This window comes from Brassica napus, chromosome A1 (genome assembly GCF_020379485.1).
Source record: "Brassica napus cultivar Da-Ae chromosome A1, Da-Ae, whole genome shotgun sequence".
NCBI classification, from domain to species: domain Eukaryota; kingdom Viridiplantae; phylum Streptophyta; class Magnoliopsida; order Brassicales; family Brassicaceae; genus Brassica; species Brassica napus.
In genome coordinates this window covers 24998831-25020954 of record NC_063434.1, presented here as the reverse complement: position 1 = coordinate 25020954, position 22124 = coordinate 24998831, and the positions used below count along the sequence as shown (strand labels likewise).

Below are 22124 nucleotides of genomic sequence, written 5' to 3'. Positions count from 1 at the left end.
ATAGAATGACTTAACATATTACTAAATAAATATGAAATTCTCAGCTAATAATATAAATATACTTACCAAATATTGCAATTAAGTATTTTGTATAACTTTTATATATATGCATAAGGTTTAAATACTATCATTGTTATATTTATTTATGTAATATTGAATCGATCAACACTTTAGTTTACATTTACTATTTGATTTTCAAAACAACATATATTAAATTATACATAATTTTAATAAAATACATTTACAAATTTAAGACCAGAATCAAACTACATGAAAATAAAAAAAAAATCAAAATTTAAATATGTATAACTAAAATATTATAGTTGAATCGAAAAAGTAAATGTTATCTAACATATCCAAATAATAACCAAACAGTCAAGATATTTTATATCCAAAATTATACGTCTAATTAAAATAACAGAATGATATTTAAATAAACTATGCATATTAATTACAATATAAATAACATAATAACTAAAATTAAAAACATAATATTAATAAATTATTATAATGTATTTATTTTCTAAATATTATATCCGTGCATGAGCACGGGAAAATCACCTAGTTAAAAATATATTACATGTTCAAATAAATGAACAAAAAAATAAAAATGCTTCTACCATCAAATAAAATAATCAAATCTATAACTAAAATCAAATCTTGAAATTTTGAAAATAAAAATATGAAACAAAACAAAAACATGAAAGAAAAGTTTTTCCACTCTTCCATATTTAGTGTTCATTAAAGTCATGTTTTTTTAATTGAAAAATTTTCATTAATTATTGTCCATCAAATTTATAATCTTCATATTAATTTAGTGAAGACTAAAATAAAGCAAAAAGATCAAAAGAAGACTTAGAAAATAAGATGTCTGAATTGCGATGTACTGTTATTTAATTATAGTTCAAGTGTTTACAAATTAAGATTCTTTAATACTATAAAATTATGGTAATAGTTATTAACACAAATTTAACTTATGTAACATATAGATTTGCATGTATTGTTATAAAATAGATACATATTTACATGTTTCTACTTTTAATCGGTTTTGTTCGGTTTATTCAGTTTAATCGGTTATATACCAAACCATATCCAAATCTTACAGTTTTTATAAAATTATATCCATTCGAGTTTATATGGTATAAACCAAAACCAAACCATAACCAAACCATATTGTCTATTTTGGTTCGGTTCGGTTTTACCATATTGAACAGCCCTATAAATTATTTTTAAAATTTTAATATTCCTTATATGCTTAAAATTTCTCAAAATCTATAAGAAAAGATAATATATTACCTATAAGTTTGTATAATATATGTCAAAATACCTAAAATTAACATATAAATTGGTTTGATTTGAATATCTGGATAGAAAATCAATAGATATTTCAAGCATTTTGGTGTTTTGAATATATTTTAGCTATTTTAAACATTTACTTTTGACTATTTATGATTTTCAAGTATTTTAGACAACTTAAAAGTATATTATATATTTTTTATGTTTTTAATATATATTAAAACTAAAAATAAGTAATATATTTAGGTATATAAATCTATTTCGGTTACATTCGGGTACCCGAGATACTTTGGTTCGGGTCGGGTTCGATTTTGGTTTCTTAGATACCAAAATTTTGAATCCGTTAAGATATTTAATCAATTTCGGTTCGTGAAGAACCCTAAGATAGGGAGGATCATTTTAGTTGAGTGTTGGATATGATCCGAGAAGGCAAACGACACTTCTGGAACTGAGATGGATTGAAAGGATCGTCAAGAGATGCGGAATGACTCTTGACATACCAACAATCTAAAGCTAACCACCAAAGAAAGAATGAATGTGTTGGCTAACCACCAAACAACACACAAAGATGAACTGGCTGACCACCAAATCAACAAGCCGGTTTACACCAATGAATTAGCTAAAGAACTCTCTCTCTCTCTCTCACTCAGAGAAGAAACAAAATAAACAACCAAAACTGAACTAATTTTATTCATCAAAGGGACTACATATTTATAGTATTTTGTAGTCAAAGACAATTAAAGAAAATGTGGGAAAACAATGCATAGAAAATACAAATTTGACTAGATCTAGTCAAGGCACGAAAAATAGAGAAGACTAGATCTGGTCAAGGCACGAAAAATGGAGAAGACTAGTCAAGATGTCCATGTTCATCCGAACCAGATGGATGCACGGGGTAAAGATAAGGACGCTTGCGGGACTGTCCGGATGGTCCGCCAGATGAGAATGCATGTCCGTCTTCTGTTTCTTCACCACCCAAGTCAAGTCTGGCTTGATCTAAGTCAAGTCTGGCATGATCCAAGTCAAGTCTGGAATGATCCTTGTCAAGTCTGGCATGATCCAAGTCAAGTCTGGCTCGACCGTGGGTCTTAGAATGTCGAGTTGGTCAGGAAGACGAGCTTCAGTACGGGGAAATCGGTCGTCTGGTCGTGGTTCCAGCCGAAGCTCCAATCGGGACATACACGGGATTGCTCGGTCAGTGTGTCTGGTACGGTCGAATGAACGAATCTCGGTCAAATTGTTCAGAACGTCTTGATCTCCATGCTGGTTGGCTCCAATGGAGTGATCCACGAACCGGGGCACATCATTCCATTCCTCTTCAAAAAGATTTGTCCTCAAATCTGAAACATTAAAAGGAAAAGGATTGTAAGCAAAAGAACCATAATCAGAACGTTGCTCACCTTGAGTTCGGTCCGGTTGGTGAATGGAAGAAGATCCTTCTTGATGACCATAGTTTTGCTCTCCACCTGACCCTTCGTTCGGTTCATGTGCGTAGTCATTGAAAGTTGGCAAAGGGTTTTCCTTTTCTGGTTCGGTTTCAACTTTCTCCAAAGTCACCAACGATTTCTGTTTTTGGCACTTGTTGGCATAATGACCGACCCTATAGCATTTGAAGCACCTGGTAGAAAGAGCCTTGTTTTTATCAGAAGACAACACATTAGTTTTTAAATCAGAATTTGAAAGAGAAGAAGAATTACTTTGTTGTTTTGGTGCAAAAGAAGTGTTGTTGTTTCTCTTCTTTTTGAGTTGCCGGACAACATGAATCGCCTTATGCAACATCTTTTCCAAGCTGGCATAAGTCTGAAGCTCGTTCTGATCAGGCACATCACGGTTGCTTCTCTTGGCTTTGGTAAAGGGACGATCACCAGTTCTGACCCACTTCTCACCATCGCACCTGTTTTGTCTCTTCTTTTGTTTCTGCACAAAGTCAAACCCATTAGAAGCAAACTGTTTCTTATCAAAAATCAATTGCTCCTTTTCAAAAACAGTTTTAAAAGGAAAGTAGACGTCTTGTTGTGGTTATGATTTCTTGAGAAGTCCAAACATCCTGAAAACACTTAACAAAGTTAGCAAATAAAAATCCTAACACTCTTAAGTGTTTAGCTCACGATTTTTAGATGGTCACTCAGAGTTCTTTCACTGGTTCAAAGGATGATAGGCAGTCAAATATCAGCAGTCAAAACCCAAAACAAACTTTGTGGGAAAAAGAAAAGAGAAAGAACAATGAAGAGATTTTTGTGTGGATCCGTCTTTAACTGTCCTAAGGCTGGGTTTCTCTTCAGCCAGCAGGGTTTCTCTTCCACCACTTCCCCTGGATTTCTCTTCAGAAGTAATTCAAACCAAAACTTTTTTTTAAAATCAAATCGTAGATCTCTTTTTTTTATATAAGTTATCGATTTTTTTTTAAATGGCGGTCACAAGGGAGTAAAGGAACAGCACGGATCCAAAAAGAAATAAGAAAAGAAAATGATGAAGATATGAGAAGATGAAAAGAAGAATGAAAACAAAGCAGCCAAAGTGGCTCTGATATCAACTGAAGAACCCTAAGATAGGGAGGATCACTTTAGTTGGGTGTTGGATATGATCCGAGAAGGCAAACAACACTTCTGGAACTGAGATGGATTGAAAGGATCGTCAAGAGATGCGGAATGACTCTTGATATACTCAAAATCTAAGACTAACCACCAAAGAAAGAATGAATGTGTTGGCTAACCACCAAACAACACACAAAGATGAATTGGCTGACCACCAAATCAATGAGCCGGTTCACACCAATGAACTAGCTAAAGAACTCTCTCTCTCACTCCGAGAAGAAACAAAATAAACAACCAAAACTGAACTAATTTTATTCATCAAAGGGACTACATATTTATATTATTTTGTAGTCAAAGACAATTAAAGAAAGTGTGGGAAAACAATGCATAGAAAATACAAATTTGACTAGATCTAGTCAAGGCACGAAAAATAGAGAAGACTAGATCTTGTCAAGGCACGAAAAATGGAAAGGACTAGTCAAGATGTCCAGGTTCATCTGAACCAGATGGATGCATGGGGTAAAGATAAGGACGCTTGCGAGACTGTCCGGATGGTCCGCCAGATGAGAATGCATGTCCGTCTTCGGTTTCTTCACCACCCAAGTCAAGTCTGGCTTGATCTAAGTCAAGTCTGGCATGATCCAAGTCAAGTCTGGCATGATCCTTGTCAAGTCTGGTATGATCCAAGTCAAGTCTGGCTCGACCGTGGGTCTTAGAATGTCGAGTTGGTCGGAGAAGACGAGCTTCAGTACGGGGAAATCGGTCGTCTGGTCGTGGTTCCAGCCGAAGCTCCAATCGGGACATACGCAGGATGGCTCGGTCAGTGTGTCTTGTACGGTCGAATGAACGAATCTCGGTCAAATTATTCAGAACGTCCTGATCTCCATGCTGGTTGGCTCCAAGAGTGATCCACGAACCGGGGCACATCAGTTCGGGTTTAGTATTACTTTTTTGGATCGGGTTCGGTTCGGTTCTTCGGATCCGGGTTTTTTGTCAGCCCTAAATAGATTTGGTTAAGAAGCTGATTTAACTAAAGTATAAAGTAAACTTTTTAATGGACTATTGAGTTTATTAAAAATGGCCCAATAACAAATACAGAAATGGCTCAACACGCGATTAATAAAGATTATTGTCCGATGATATTGTGAGTTTTATTTTAGTTGTGTGGGTTCTACTTTAATGAGGGAGGTGCCGACGTAGATAGACTGAATGGAGAGAGAACTCCCTCATTATATACATGATTTCTAAAATGCAAATGAAGATGTAGAAATTGGAAAACCAAAAGAGAAGAAGATAGAACTGAAACAAAGTCATGAATCATAACATGCATATATATATAATTAAACTCTCAGGTAGTTGTTACGGCAAGAGAACGGCATATAGGACAACACACATACTTAAAAGGCCATTTATCGATGCAATAGGTGAAATTTGTGCGTGCAATTTCTAAGCTTAGTATAACCAAAACCTATGTTGAGATGCTTTACTTGTCATATGAAGGCGTGATGTTTTTGGGGTTTCTCTCCGAATGTTACTGATATGCAGGTTTTATCCCGAGCAGATCCTCCACATCATGTTCTTATTGGGAGGCTGCTTTCCAACTTTGGGTTTTATAAAGCTTCTTAACGTATGCAGGTCGTTATCCCGTGCAGATCCTTATTACGATAATCATCGTATATTTAGGATTACATTATACTTTGTGATAAATACAACTAGTTAGAGATAATGTTTTTCGGTTTGTTAGGCTGACCTATGTAATGTATATATAATCTTCTTTGTACACGTTAATATATAAATCAAGTCTCAAAATTATTTTTAGTTTTTTAAATACAACGATGTTTAGTTTAAAATTTATTTTTAGTTTTTTTAATATCTCTTAAAAATAAGCAGTAAATAAAATTGTGATTGTATTTGAAAATAATATTATATAAATAAAATATAATTTATCGATATTTTTTGCTGTAACTGAAAGATATTATAGTCCACTAAATATATGAAAAATAAATGAAAAATTTCAATAATATTAATTATAAACAATTTTTAGTCAACTAAACATATACCAGTTTATGTTACTTAATTATTTTATGTAATCATCTAAGAAAATTGATAGATATATAAAAATATTTCTATTACTTTGGATTTTTTCTTATTGTTTAAAATAAATAATATTTATTTTTTCTAATATCAAGATTATCTGTATAAATTGTTTTTAATATAATCACATTATATACACATTTATAGTTTTCATCTAAGAAAATATAGATATAAATAAAGTATTTTATGACTTCAAAATTATATTTTATGCTATTAAAAAATATTTTTTAAATGTAATATTAATATTTTGTGAACTTTCCTTTTCTTATGAAATCATATTATATATACATATATTTTCGTTTTTGATTTCGTTTTTTTACTTTATAAATATTTTCCTTTTTTTATTGTATGTATATGTTTTTTGAAAAATTTTAAAATGGAAACTAAATAAAAAATAGATAATCATATTTTAAATGAAATATTTTTAATTCATTAAGGATCTCTATAATATTATTTGATAAGTCAGTTTACTATGTGTCGCTCTCACGTTAACTCTCACGACGGTTGATTACCCTTAATGAATTAACTTACATTTAAAATATTATTATTTATTATTTTATTTAGTTTTCTTTTTAAAAAATTTCAAAAATGTACACATATAATAAAAAGGAAATTTTTTATTAAGTTAAAAAAAAAAGAAGAATTGAAAACGAAAATATATGTATATATAATATGTTTTCATAAAAAATGAAAAGTTCACAAAATAGTAATATTACATTTAAAAAATATTTTTAAATAACATAAAATATTATTTTGAACTAATAAAATACTTTCTTTATATCTATATTTTCTTAGATGAAAATTATAAATTTCTATATAACATTATTTCATTAAAAACAATTTTCACATATAATCTTGATATTAGAAACAGAAATATTATTTCTTCTAAAACATAATTTAAACAGTACAAAAAGTTAAAATTAATAAAAATATTTTTAGATGATTACATAAAATAATTAAGTAACATAAACTAATATATGTTTAGTTATCTAAAAATATTTTATAATTAGTAATATTGAAAATTTTTATTTATTTTTCATAAATTTAGTTCACTATAATATCTTTCAATTACAGCAAAAAAATATCGGTAAATTATATTTTACTTATATAATATTATTTTAAATACAATCACAATTTTTTTACTGCTTATTTTTAAGAGTTTCATAAATTTAGTTGACTATAATATCTTTCAATTACAGCAAAAAATATCGATAAATTATATTTTACTTATATAATATTAGTTTAAATACAATCACAATATTTTACTGCTTATTTTTAAGAGATATTAAAAAAAACTAAAAAGAAAATTCTAAAATAAACATCGTTTGATCAAATAGTTGCAAAATAGTTTAATGAGGTAGATATATTATATTTTATCATTATTAAAGTTATTTTTTCTTAATATTAAATATGCTTTTAAATTTTATGTTTTTGTATTTGTGGATACCAAAGCAAATCTGAATTCTCATTTTCAAGATTATTCAAATAAATTTTAGTTTCCATTCAATAAATCAAAGGCATAAAGTTATTTAGAATTTTTAAAATATTTTAATTATTGTAAATACTGATATGTGCACATGAGCTTTCAAAAATGTATCAGCTACTTACGCATGTAACTTCATATTGATCATCCTTTATTTTCTAATATATTTTTAGAAAACATCAACATATAATTTGATAAATGCTATGAAAATACATGCACATTTGACTTAATTATAATAAAAAATAACTATACTTCATTTTTAATTTGAAAGAATATATGTAACTCAATATACTCACAACATGAATGATTCGACTAATCCAACTTATATCTAAAATCATAGATTTAACTACGATAAATTATATAATTTTATAAGAATAGTAATTTATTTTATAAATATAACTCAAAAAATATTAAAAATGAAAATAAAATATTAACCAACTGTTACAATTTAGTTCTTTTGTAAAATTTATATATATATAAATGAGACTTCAGAATATTATCGTTTCGTTATATTAATTTATGTAATTTGGAATCATACACTTTAGTTTTTTTTTTTCATTCTAAGCACAATATATCTTAAGTTATACATAATCTTCATAAAATATATTTACATATCTAAGATAACAACCACCTAAATGTAAATAAGAAATTAATCAAAATTTTAATATATAGAATAAAAAATATTACAGTTTAATTCATATATGCAATCTAATTTACCCAAATGATGACTAAATCGACTAAAAAACAACAAAACCGATTAGATATAACATATATAAAAATTAAAGTAATATAATATTATTAATATAAATTATGCATATAATATTATTAATATAAATTATGCATATAAATTATAACTTAATTTAATATTAAATGTAAGTAGTAATCAATTATTATAATATATTTACTTTAAAAATATTTATACCCGTGCATGAGCACGGAAAAATCACCTAGTATCAGTGTAATCAACCATCATGAGAGTTAACGTGAGAGTGACACATAAGAATCTGAGTTCTCAAATAATATTATAGAGATAACGGTTTAGACTAAAATACCGATTTAGACTAACTAATAAAACCTGATTTTTTTAACTTGTTTATGTTATAGTTTATTTGTCCTATAGGTAGCGAAAAAGAGTCAATAAAAGCCATAAAAAAAGAAAAAACTAATATAAAATCAAGTATGAATTAAAGATAAAACAAAACATAAGCAATAGAATAATAAATCCTTCCGGAACACAATATAATTAAAAAAAAGTAAATTAAAATTGAGAAAAACATCTCCGATGAATAATATCTTCAAAACTCCTCATTTGCAATCTTATTATGAGCATTAAAAAAGTTAAAACCTTAAGGCATATTAATCACATGACTTAAGTGAATTGTAAAAGAAATGCATTACCTCATTCTGACAATATCCACCATCACTCTCCACGTGGTCTTAAAGGGCTTCAAGTCGGCAACCGAGTTAAACAATGCCATGATTTTTTGATAGATTGAATGTAGTGGTATAATAGTTTTGAAAATGAGACAATTGTGAGTACATGTAGCTATGATGAACTCCTATTTATATATGCAAACATAATTAATCTACAATTAATGTTAAATTTCAATCACTTTGAAATCGAATTTATGGTGATGGAATTATAATCCTAAATTGCTCTTATAATTCCAATCAGTTTAAAATCGTGAATAAATCATGTAGTCAATTATTAAAAAAATTATGATGATTGGAACTATGATTCAAAACCATAAGCAATTATTAAAAAAATTATGATGATTGGAAATCATGTAGTAAATTCAGTCAATGTAGTAAAATCGAATTATTGCGAAATTTAATTGCATTTATAGCTAGTATGTCAATTATTATAAAATTTATGATGATTGGAATTATTATTCAAAATCGTAAGCAATTATTATAAAATTTATGATGATTGAAAATCATGTAGTAAATTTAGTCAATGTAGTAAAATCGAATTTTAAAAGAAATTTAATTGCATTTATAGCTATTATTGTATTTTATGCTAATATTACCATGCAACGTAAAATCGAAGAAGAAGATACCTAATTTGACAGCGACTTCATGTAAAACATGTTTAAAAGGGTGTAATTTACAAAACCGTAAGCAATTATTGTAGATCTATTTTCGGTCAATTATATGCATCATATCTATGCGACTTAATGTAAACATTTCTCTTTTCATTTTCATGCAATAAACTACTATATGGTCCGAGCTTATGCATTATATTAAGCTAAACATATAAATTTTTATTTATTTATTTTTGATTAACATTGAGGTATTTCAAACATATGCAAAGTTTATCTCCGAATCACAAAATATGCATATAACTTCATATATATATTAGCGTTCCAAGTATATATAATTGACCGAATATGATAGAATGCAACAATAATATCGAACATGAAATATGAAATGCATTAGTATGAAGACATTTTTATAAAATATGCTATCATGGTGCATATAAAGAGTTATCGATGAGTCCATGAGTTATTTATAAAGCTATGATATATATATATATATATATATATATATATATAAAGGTAAAGCTTATAAAATGACCAATGGCACTTGTTGTAAATTGTCTAGTTGATTAAGGATTTTTAAAATTTTGTTGTGAGAGAGCTCGTGAAAATGACACCTAAGAAATGACACTCATGTAAATCACACATGAACTCAAGGTTAATTAATTATAGTACTCCTTAAATAATATATAGGGGATTAGCTATGTATCTATAATCAAACTTACAAGTAGCAGTTACGGCATGCAAGAGAACGACATATAGGACACTGTGAACGCTTAAAGCCTTAAAACCCCATTTATCTTTGTGCATGCAATTTCTAACTTCTAATTAAGCCTAATATAACAAAAAGCCTACGTCGAGATGTTCAAGGCAGATAGGGCAGTCTTCTTCATCTTCACCTTTCCTTGACTCCTCCATCTTTTTCCAAACCCTAGGCGCGCAAAAACACTTTTGCCCATGAATCTTCTCTGCTTCTTTCTTTTACGTTTTGGTAAATCTCTTCCCGACCTCTTACGTTCAAGGATATAAATGTCTACGGCGCAATAACCGAAAAAGAGGCCCAGGGTTAGAGAGAAGAGCCCCCGAAGTAACAGATGTGGAGGATTCTATCACGGAATAACAACTTCCATATAAGAAACATCGCAGAGAAACCCCGAAAACATCCACCCTCATATGACAATCGAAGCATCTTAAACTCTTTCTTTTCTTTCTCTATACGAGAAAGGCGACGAGCCATCCCAGAACGTCGAGCCATCCAAGGATCTGATCAAGCACCAACCTTATAATGTCACATTTTTCAATTTAGGTTTTAAATAGTGTTCATATCTAACATGTTAGATGATGATTCCGTATAATATCCTTTTATTTTCTCTTGACCGGTTCCGAGGATATAAGTTTTGTACAAATATAATAATAAACTTATCAAACCGACTAGTGTACTCCGATGTAAAATGAGTGATTTTTGGATACTGTTTGGGAAAAAATAATCAAAATGAAAACTAAACTTCTGCTTCGTTTTTGTATGGTTTGTTTTTATATATGTAGCTCTGATTTGACTTGTTTTAGTTTTGATTGATTTTAGTTTGTTTCTTAGAAAACTGTAAACGTATGTAAAACCACATTTAATTTAGTAATTCCGAAGTGAAATTAGATAACAACGACCTCTTTGGTTGTTGGTCTTCGGTTTTAAGACACCTAAAAATATTAGTATAAGAAACATTTATATAGATATATGATTATGGACAATATATAGTGCTAACTACTTGAAATATTTAGATGTTTAAAGTAGGTATATGATTATGCTTTACTCTTGAATGTGAATTAGACCCAGCATGGTGTTATTCTCATATCCAATAATTTAAATAAAAAAATATATATCGAACTCAAATATAGTTGTTGTCAACTGCGAAATGATACGAAATCGACCCCTTTAAATCTCAAAATCTCGCTCCCTCATTCTTGTTTATCACTCGTATATTGGTTCAAACATGACAGCGTAAAACTCAAAGAGCATACCAATGTTCTAAAAATCAGTAACTAGGCGCTTTATAGAAGAGTATTGATTAGACGGATTATTCGGGGCCTAGGCGTTAGCAAAGTGTTGATTTATTTTATATATTTATACGTTATATAACATATTTTAGTTTTTCAGTTTAGTTATAAAATTATTGTGATGAATTATCAAAATTAAATACACAAAAAAAATTAGACAAATTTATAGATTTATAATAATATTTTTTTCTTAATTTAACATATTTAGATAAATTTAGATCGATTTAAACCGATTTAGAACATTTTAAACCAATTTAAATCATATAAATCAGAATTTAAAAAAAAAAATCGGATATAAATGAGTTGCCGTCTAGGCCGGGAGGCCCGGCCTAGGCGGCACCTAGACCGATTTTTAGAACCTTGGAAGATACATATATATCATCAACCCAGTTCTACTTGTGGGAGTGATACATAAATCCATAATGGAAACTACCTACAAAGTCATAGTCATATTTGAGTAAAACTGAATAGTAACACATTTAAAGATCCTTTGACATATATATGAACACGGTTGAGATAAATAAAGTTTAATAAATTCTCTGAAATATCTCTCGTACTTAACAAATTCCTAGAATACGAATGAAGATATGGAAATTGGAAAACCAAAAGAGAAGAAGATAAATAAAATAAAACAGTCATTAATCGTAAGCCATAACATTAGCCAACAAGCATATATAAACAAACTCATAGGTAGTTGTTACGGCATGCAAGAGAACGACATAGAGGACAGCGAGCACACTTAAAAAGCCATTTATCGATGCAACGAGAGTGAAATTTGTGCATGCAATTTCTAAGCCTAATATAACCTAAACCTCCGTTGAGATGTTCGAGACAAATAGGGCAGTCTTCTTCATCTTCAGCTTTACCTTTCCTTGAATCCTCCATCCTTTTCCAAATTTCAAAGTGCGCAAAATCACTTTGGCCCATGAGTTTTCTCAGCTTCTTTCGTTTACGTTTTGGTAAATCCCTTCCCCACCTCTTACGTTGAAGGATACAAATGTCTACGGCTGTCTCAACGGTGCAGTAGCCGAAAAAGAGTCCCATGGTTAGCAAGAAAAGCCTCCGAAAGATAACTAAATGTGGAGGATCTGTCACAGTCACTAGATAACAACCCGCATATAAGAAACATCCGCAGAAAAACCCCGAAAACATCACTTCCGCATATGACAATAGAAGCATCTCAAGCTCTTTCTTTTCTTTCCTTATACGAGAAAGGCGACGAGCCATCCTAGAACATCGCGCCATCCAAGGATCGATCTGTTCAAGCACCAACCTCAAAATGTCACATTTTTCAGTTTAGGTTTTAAATATTGTTCATATCTAACATTCGTTAGATGATTCCGTATAATATCCCTTTATTTTCTCTGGACCCGTTCAGAAAATAAAAGTTTTTAAAGAAATATAATAATAGTAATAGACTTATCAAAACGACAAAATAAAACATATTGGCCGTGGTGGACTTTAACCAGTAAACACTTTGGATCTATATATATGGGAAATAAATCGTTTTGTATGGTTTGGTTTATATATCTAGCACTGATTTCACTATTTTGTTTTAGTTTAGATTGATTTTAAGTTGTTTTTCAAAAAAAAACTGTAAACGTGTGGAAAACTAAATTTAGATAACAACGACCTCGTTGGTTGTTGGTCAATTACGTTTTGAGATACCTAAAAATATTAGTCTAAGAAACATTTATATAGACATATGATTCTTGACAATATATAGTACTAACTACTTGAAATATTTACCTCCAATATTTTGATGTTTCAAGTAGGTATATGTTCTAAAAATGGTAGATATTTTGGCGACAAACTAGAACCAGCTATATACTTCTTGAGTTTGGTGCTTGAATGGATCCTTGGATGGCTACATATCGTCGAGCCAAATCCAGTAAGATAATAGTATACATTTCCTACGATTCCATCGATAACTATTTTTTTGTTGTACTTTCACTGAACAAAAATTTATACTTCTCAAGGGTTTTTAGAAGGTTGCCAACCTCCCTCGAAGATCTTAATGTAGGTTAGCTAAGAGACTGCATGCACAATATATTCCAAGGCAATTGTATTGATCAGTGATCACTTGAACACCTTTTTCAATTCTCAGCAATTATATCCGAGTTCGATTATTATGATATAAAGAACTAATGGATATATGCAGGGCCGTCTAACAGCACGCGCAAGTAGAACGGTCAAACAGGGCCCGAAATATAAAAATAAAAAGTTTAATTTAAAAAAAAAATAAATAGATAAATTATGGTAAAAAACTTTAAAATTTTAGATATAATACTAAATTTAGAACTTATAATTAAAAAAAAATTAGACAAAATTATTAAAATTTTAAATTACTTGATAAAATGTACGATTAATAATTTTTTGAACAGGATCTAAAATTAATTTGAGACGGCCCTGGATATATGTTTGAAAGAGTTAGCAATATCTGAGTTTACTAAAATGAAAAGCTCGTAAAGCTAGAAACCTAATGAAATTTACTCTCATGTTAAAAATCAACCATTTCAAACAAAAACAAGCTAAAAACTAGTCCAACAAAAGGAATATTCATGCAATTCAAGATATCGGAAACAACTCTTTATTAGTAATTCCTCTCTATCATTGGACTTGGATGTTCAACGTGGAGCAAACCGTGAAAGATACGTTTGTAGCATCTTTTGATATCATCTTCTCTATGTAGGTCCACTTTTGATCTGATCTTATTATCTATATTATATGGAATGTTGTGTTTTTAAAAAACTGCATCGTGGTTACTTTCATATCGATGAATATTTTATATATCGAGAAAATATATGATTAAAGGCTGGAGAAAATGACGTGTGCTATATTTTCCCCAAGACTCGAAAGAACGATATTATCGTGCTGAGAGATCGGCAAGTTGTGGTGTACTGCTTGACTGCTTTTCAATTTTCTATTTTTTTTTAAAGCTTCTTCCTATATTAAAACATTTCAAAACGTTAACTATTGTATAATTTTACTAACAAAATAACTGGTGTTTTGCAACAATTATTAAAACTGCTCTAAACCGCTTAAAACTGTTTTAAATCTTTTAAATTCAAAAGTTGATTGAAGTTTGTGCGGAAGAGTAATTTTTTTTTTTTTTAAAAACAATAGAAAAACAAAAACAAAAATTAAAATTAAAATTTTTAGATTGAAATAATAGAAATACTAAAATATATCTATTATATTTTAATTTATATTATAAATTTTGAAAATAAAAATATAATATATAAATATAATTTTAGAGTTATTATAATATTATGATGTTTAATATTTTTATAATTATATAAAATATAAATATTATTAATTTATTATTTAACTGTTGTTGTATTTGGTAATTAACTAGTCATAAGTATTCCGCAAACGCACCAATTTTTAACTGCAATATCAATCATGCAAAATTTTTTAAAACAATTTAAAATTGCAACCATTCGCATCTGCTACCGTTGTGCATTGGTTATACGTCCTAAGGCTCTGAATAGTGACTGCGGGTTGAGCGGTGCGGGACAAGCAGTTTAATTGCGGTGATGTTCTAACAGTTATAAAAATGTATAGATATAAGATATATATAAAGATTTTTGTTACTGTTAACTGCGGGTCGAGAAACTGATTACCATTCGGAGCCTAAATCAACATGAACGTGACGCACGAAATGACGCACGAAATGGCGTAATAACCGGGGCTTCTAGCTCTAGTGGTAAAGGGCTTACAGCTGTAAGTACCGCCACCTGGGTTCGAATCCCGGCCACTGGGGAATTAACATTTCGGCATCGCCAGGGACAGAGGACCGACACGTGGTAACACGTGACTAGTCTGGATCACTTCTGTGAGGCCAGAATACCTCTGTATAATTCAAAAAAAAAAAAAGAAATGGCGTAATTTCCTCAACAGGACCACATGCATCAAATATAAAATATTCAACAAAACGATGTCAACGACTCGTTTAAGTAAATTACCTATATTTTAAAAACATTTCGTTTGGTGCCAATAATTTCACTAATACGACTATAGTAGTATAGTTTAAGCAACATATATGTTACTAACTAGTCCAAAAGAATTTATAACTTTTATATTACTGAAGTACATAAACAAAAGTTGTAAGAAAAGTACACTGACAATAATAACAATTTTTAGAGTTATCGAATATTAGAGTAGTGACATAATCACATGGTGTATTAAACTAGAAAAAGTGTCAATTTTGACCCCAACCATTTCAATCATGCCAAATACGACCCGAACAAATGGTCAGTACAAAATACGATCTTAATTCAATTATAATTCAAAAATACTATATGAACTTATTAAAACGTGCCTAAATATACATTGGCTTTACTAGAAGTTAGTCAACCGTTAACAAAATAAAACGACGTCGTTTTGATATACGAGGAAAAATACCAATTTCGACCCCAACAATTTTAGTCGTGTCAAATACGACTCAAACAAATGGTCAATGCCAAATACGACTTCAACTCAATTATAATTAAAAGAAAAATTACCCGAACTTCTTAAAACGTGCCTAAATCTATATTGACTCTAACAAAAATTAGTCAACTGTTGACAAGATAAAACATGTATTATGATACATTTTTAAAGAGACACACTAACAACTAAACTAAAGTAACTTTTTGAAATATTATTGCAGATTTGAAATTATATAAACTACTATTCTCCTTTATCTTATCAAATTTAAAACTTTGGTGATAATTGTTTCTGATTTATATAAATACATTAACATGGTTTTTGCTTATCATATATTTAATAAACTTAACTAAAATATAAATAATAAAATATTTATAATTATATAATATTAAATATACTTAAATCTTTGAAGCTATTTAAGAAAATCTTATATAATTTTTTTCTAACTATTAAACTTAAGTGGATTTTATTTATTTATCAAAGTTAATATTATATATTTGTGATATTTTGTTCAAAAATGTTAAGAGGCATTTTAGCATGGTTGCTAGTGTGCTCCTTTAAAGGGTATCATGGCATGGCTCTGAGTTTCGGAATGAACCTTTTTTTGTTTAAATATATCAAAACGACGTCGTTTTATCTTGTTAAGAGTTGACTAACTTCTGTTAGAGTCAATGTAGATTTATGTACGTTTTAAAAAGTTCATATAGTTTTTTAATTATAACTGAGTTGAGGTCATATTTGGCAGTAACCATTTGTTCGAGTCGTATTTAGCAGTAGCACGACTAAAATTGTTGGGGTCGAAATTGATATTTTTTCTTTTATACCAAAAACGAAGTTGTTTTATCTTGTTAATAGTTGACTAACTTCAGTTAGAATCAATGTAGATTTAAGCATGTTTTAAAAAATTTAGATAATTTTTTGAATTATAGTTGAGTTGATGTCGTATTTAGCATTGACTTTTGGTTCCGGTCGTATTTGGCACGACCGTAATTGACACTTTCCCCCTATTAAACTATTAGTACTATATCCGGTGATTTGAGGATTAAACTATACATTTATAAAATACACAGAATATGTAACTTTTTCTCTTTTTTTTTTGTTTGCAGAAAATGATTAAACGTGCAAATGTTTTTTCTTGGTCAAGACAACGTGCAAGGAAGTAATAATAGTAATTACTAATACTTTTAAAAATTAATGAAAATCAGTAAAACAAACGCATGCGACACACGCGCTCCATTCGCGAGTCAGCCGACAATTTCGCATGTTGTTACGAATAAAGTTAAAAAAGTAAATTAATTAAATTGGCGCTTCGCATCTCGTGATTCATTCACGTTAAAAATTTGACTGGAGCTCGTAAAATAACCCACGTGACTCAACACGTGTCGGACAACTAAAATAAATGCCACACGCATAAATCGCACTTCACGACGACGCACGTGCTTTAAGACCGTCTATATCCAGTGACGGAACCGGACAAACCTGTAGTGGTCTTTTGCGCCAATGGTAAAGGAGAAAAAGGAATCTTTTTCGTTTATTTTTAAATTTTAAAAATTTATATAAATAAATAAAATCGTGGTGTTCACATGCCTCATGCGATGCTTTAAAAGAGAAAACTCGGTGTGTGTGTTTAACTTCATCCCACGTTTTTCATTTTCCTCCGTCATTCTCATTTCTTCCTTTTTTCCGGTGACCCTTTAAGCTTTTTCTTCGTGCCGATATTTGTTTGATTCCGGCGTTTTCTAATCGCTCGAGGTTTGAGATCGAATCATTGTGGTTGCTCCGCGGCTTTGTATAACATGGAGAGAGATTTTCTCGGGCTGGGTTCAAAAAATTCACCGATCACTGTGAAGGAGGAAACCAGTGAAAGCTCCAGAGATTCAGGTTAATTTTAAATCTCTCTGTTGGACTAAATTCTTCAACCTTATTAGTCGATTTGTTGTGGATCCTGGATTAATTATTTGTAAGGAGTTACTACTAGATTGAGAATATGTTTTTTTTTAACCTGACTTTGTTGTTTGGTCGGGGATTGGATTGTCAGTTTGTCTCTTGGAGGAGAACATTGTCCTTAGCTTTCTCGGGAAACGAACTGTGGAATTTTATGAAATTAGTATTACTCCTACTTTGTTTAGGAACCGGTGAAAACACATGTTTTAGGTCGTACATATCTTAAGCTTGTTTTTTTTAGGTCGACACAATCAAAACTCTAGGGAGAAATTTTGTTTTCATGAGTCTGATACTAACCGAGAAAAGTATTAGTTTATTTTAGAAACGAATACGTAAAATGCTGGAAAAGAAAGATTGAGTAGAGACAAAAACATAGAGAACAGAGACGGTTGGTAGTAGATTAGTATACAGATAATTTTCACTTTTTTTTTGAAAAAGTTTTAAGATTATTTATATTCGATGATTAAATATTTGATTGTGTGTTGATTAAGTGAAAGTGGTGTTGGGTATTATAATCAATAATATATAACTGAATGTACAATGAGAATTAATAGTTTTCTCACCACGATGAATAAACAAATTACGTCCACTTTGTTTTCTTATTAGCCAAAACGTGGCATTCCATAAAAGTAGTGCATCGACCATGTGCTGTGTTATGTATAAAGTTGAATCTCTCTTTAATTTTAAATTAAATAAATAGTAATAGTAATAAAATATAATGATTTTGAATAATTGTCTATTTATTTATTTATTTGGGACATGGTTTCTAAAGGTGGTTTTGTTGCCTCGTTGAATTTGTAAACAGTATCGGTTTCTTTATCACATAGTTGGTGACATCTTTATCATAAGAGAAAATTTATTTGTATGATCTCGAGACTTTATGGTTTAACGGTAACCACTTCATGTCTGACTTTTAAACTGATGTAGTTCGTTTGTTTCGTTTCCTTTTGCAGCCCCGAGTAGAGGAATGAAGTGGTCATTCCCAAACAAAGCCTCTGCTACTTCTTCTCCTCAGTTTCTAACTTTCAGGCCATCCCAAGAAAACAGACATAGAAACCTTGGAAACTATCATCTGCCACACTCTGGTTCCTTCATGCCATCATCCGTAGCTGATGTTTATGATTCCTCCTACCGGAGCACTCCTTACAGTTCTGTTCAGGTATTTTCCATATCAATACCTATGTATACCAATTATCAGATTGATTGGAGTTTATAGACCCATGTGGCATTAGGTCAAGTTTGGAACAAGTTTCTTTTGTGATTCCTGATTGATCAACACTTAGTGATTTGTTTGGAGTGTAAGATAAGCTTCAGTCTAAACAGTTTCCTTACAATTATATTATGTTTTTTTTTTGGTTTCAGGGAGTTAGGATGTTCCCTAGTTCCAAACAACATGAAGAAGCTATCTCAGTTTCCATGTCTAGGCCGAGTCTCCAGTCTCATTATGCATCAGGAGGAACAAGCTTCATCAACAATAGCGTAAACTCGCAACCTTTGGTAGGAGTTCCTATCATGGCACCTCCAGTATCAGTCCTTCCTCCTCCAGGTTCCATTGTTGGGACAACTGATATTAGGTACGTACCCACTGCTTCTATCATTTCTTTGTTATTCATCATATCATGAATTGAAGTAACATAATCTATTTCATGGCTGACTCAACTTTCTTCTTTTGTCAGATGTTCTTCCAAGCCATCAGGATCATCACCTGCTCAGTTGACCATCTTTTATGCCGGTTCAGTTTGTGTTTATAATGACATATCTCCTGAAAAGGTAACTCAAATCACTTTCTCCCATATGTGCTTTAATCATTTGCTTTACTAATATCATTCCTCCATCACAGGCCAAGGCGATAATGTTACTTGCTGGAAACGGTTCCCCTATGCCACAAGTCTTTTCACCACCACAAACTCATCAACAAGTGGTCCATCATGCTCGTGCCTCCGTTGATTCTTCAGCTATGCCTCCTAGCTTCATGCCCACAGTCTCTTATCTCAGCCCTGAAGCTGGAAGTAGCTCAAATGGGTTCGGAGCAGCTAAAGCAGCAAGAGACTTTACAACAACATACCTCAGCAACCAAACTAACGCATCCAATATCAACTCTTCAGTGGCAGCTTCTTGTTCTGCCAATGTACCTCAAACAGGTAAAATAGGTAAACCAAAGTCTTTTTTATACCTAATGCTAACTAAACTCGCCTAGCTTTACTGCTATTTGTATGGGATGTAGCTTCATTCTGGTTATGTTTCTTATGCAGTGGCTTTACCTCAGGCTCGGAAAGCATCTATAGCTAGATTCTTAGAGAAACGCAAAGAAAGGTACACACAGCAATTCTTCATAGACGAAACCAATTAACGATCTCTCACACTTTTGGTTTTGCAGGGTCACAAGCCTATCGCCATATTGCTTAGACAAGAAGTCATCAACAGATTGTCGCACACCAATGTCTGAATGCATAAGTTCTTCTCTCAGCTCTGCAACCTAATCTCATATGCAGTGATACTCTGGTGGTTTTTAGGTTATTGTATTTTTTGTTACAGAATTTTCCTTTTTCTCCTTTCCTCTGGTTACGCTGAGTTTATTCTTAGCTTATACATGTGTAACTTTTTTTTCTTATATCGCTACATACACTGAGTTTCTCAATAGTTGTATTACTTCGATCATCTTATTTTGGCCGAATGCAACAACTACTTGGAAAATTTGTAGAAAATGTTGGTTTCTTTATTTTTTGTACATATCATTCTTCGATCAGTTCAGTTGGGTTGTCTCAATATGGAAAAGCCGTTTAGGAATGCGATATTAAATTATTACACCAGTTTTGCTAATTCATAGTATGTCAGAGGTGAACGAGGCCAGACAAAGGAATGGACAGGGCAGCTTCTCAACTATGGACGTCAATGAATCAAATATGATAATATGAAACCATGTCAAGGAAATGGCACCAACATCAGAGGACATGATAAGTTTACGACTGGGTCATTTTTAAAGAAATATCTGCAATAATTAGAACACATAGATTGAATGAGGTTTTCTTCTCTCTAAAAAACCGATTAAACACATATTTTCAGGTATTTATCATAACTAGGTTTCCTTTGTTTCTCTAAAAATAGAGGTGAGGAGGAAGAGGCTAATGTGGGAGCAACAGAGTTCATAAGCCGAGGGAAGACGGCAAACGAAAGCATTAGTGCTCCCGTCTATTTTGGCAGCTAAAAGGACTGAAGCACCACTTTCTCAAGCGCCCAGTGACGTACTGCCTTGTATCAACTCGATAAAATAAAATTCATAGACGCAGAGACTTTTACAGAGACTAACTAAACTAACTATCGATGACACATTCTTGATATGGGCGTGTACTATATATTGACAGCTACATCTTGAAAACCCTAATTGTGCTTCGTGAACCCTGATGCTAATGAGCTTATTTTCCCCTTATTGGGCCTTTCAGATTTTTTTGGCTAGGTAGCTAAACTCATTTGTTTGATCCAGTAGTACTAGATTGGTAGTGGTGATTGCTACTCGTTAACTTCAATGCATTTAATAATGAGAAATTCTTGGGTTCACCCACTAGGGTGAACCTCTAGATTTACCAACCAATAGTGTTTGAGTATTTAATATTTGATATCTTTTAAAAAAGGAAACAAAATTGAATTTCCAAATAAGATTATATTTTTCAAATAAAACAATAAAAATACATAAAAATAGTTACAAAATAAAAATAAATAAATATTGTTAAACCTTTAGCAAAATACTAAATCCTATACCCTAAATCCTAAACTCCAAACCCTAAATTATAAACCTTAAATCTTGGATAAACCGTAAACCATTAGAAAATTTTAAACCCTAAATCATACATTAAAAACTAAATTTTAATTACACTAAACCCTAATCACTAAACCCTAAACCGTTGGATAAACCCTGAACCCTTGGATGAACCCTGAACCCTTGGATAAATCATAAAATCTAAATCAAAAATATTTAAAATTAAACCCTAGAGTTTATGATTTATCCAAGGGTTTAGAGTTTACCCAAGGGTTTAGGGTTTAGTGATTAGGATTTAGGGTTTAATGTTATTAAAATTTAGTTTTTAATGTATGATTTAGGGTTTAAGATTTTTCAACGTTTAGAGTTTATCCAAAGTTTAAGGTTTAACGTTTAGGGTTTAGGGTTTAGGATTTAGAGTATAGAGTTTAAGATTTAGGGTATAAGATTTAGTATTTTGCTGAAAACTTAACAATATTAATTTATTTATTTTTTGT

General features: G+C 30.8%; 1 protein-coding gene across 2 annotated transcripts; it reads left to right on the top strand.

Moving 5' to 3' along the window:
* Positions 1-17519: 17519 nt before the first annotated feature.
* LOC106347345 (protein TIFY 6B-like) lies at positions 17520-20592 on the top strand. Of its 2 annotated transcripts, none has more exons than XM_013786878.3 (7): positions 17520-17810; positions 18827-19032; positions 19236-19447; positions 19550-19643; positions 19714-20014; positions 20126-20186; positions 20251-20592. In XM_013786878.3, the coding sequence occupies exons 1-7, from the start codon at positions 17726-17728 to the stop codon at positions 20351-20353; spliced, it is 1062 nt and encodes a 353-aa protein (XP_013642332.2). In that variant the 5' UTR covers positions 17520-17725; the 3' UTR covers positions 20354-20592. The 2 variants fall into 2 exon arrangements, with proteins under 2 accessions (XP_013642332.2, XP_013642323.2); XM_013786869.3 differs by having other exon boundaries at positions 19714-20023.
* Positions 20593-22124: the final 1532 nt, after the last annotated feature.

Coding starts and splice junctions, on each gene's coding strand:
- LOC106347345 (XM_013786869.3), top strand. CDS start 17,726: ATGGAGAGAGATTTTCTCGGGCTGGGTTCAAAAAATTCACCGATCACT. Junction 19,644..19,713: donor ATGACATATCTCCTGAAAAG/GTAACTCAAATC, acceptor CCTCCATCACAG/GCCAAGGCGATAATGTTACT. Junction 20,187..20,250: donor TTAGAGAAACGCAAAGAAAG/GTACACACAGCA, acceptor TTGGTTTTGCAG/GGTCACAAGCCTATCGCCAT.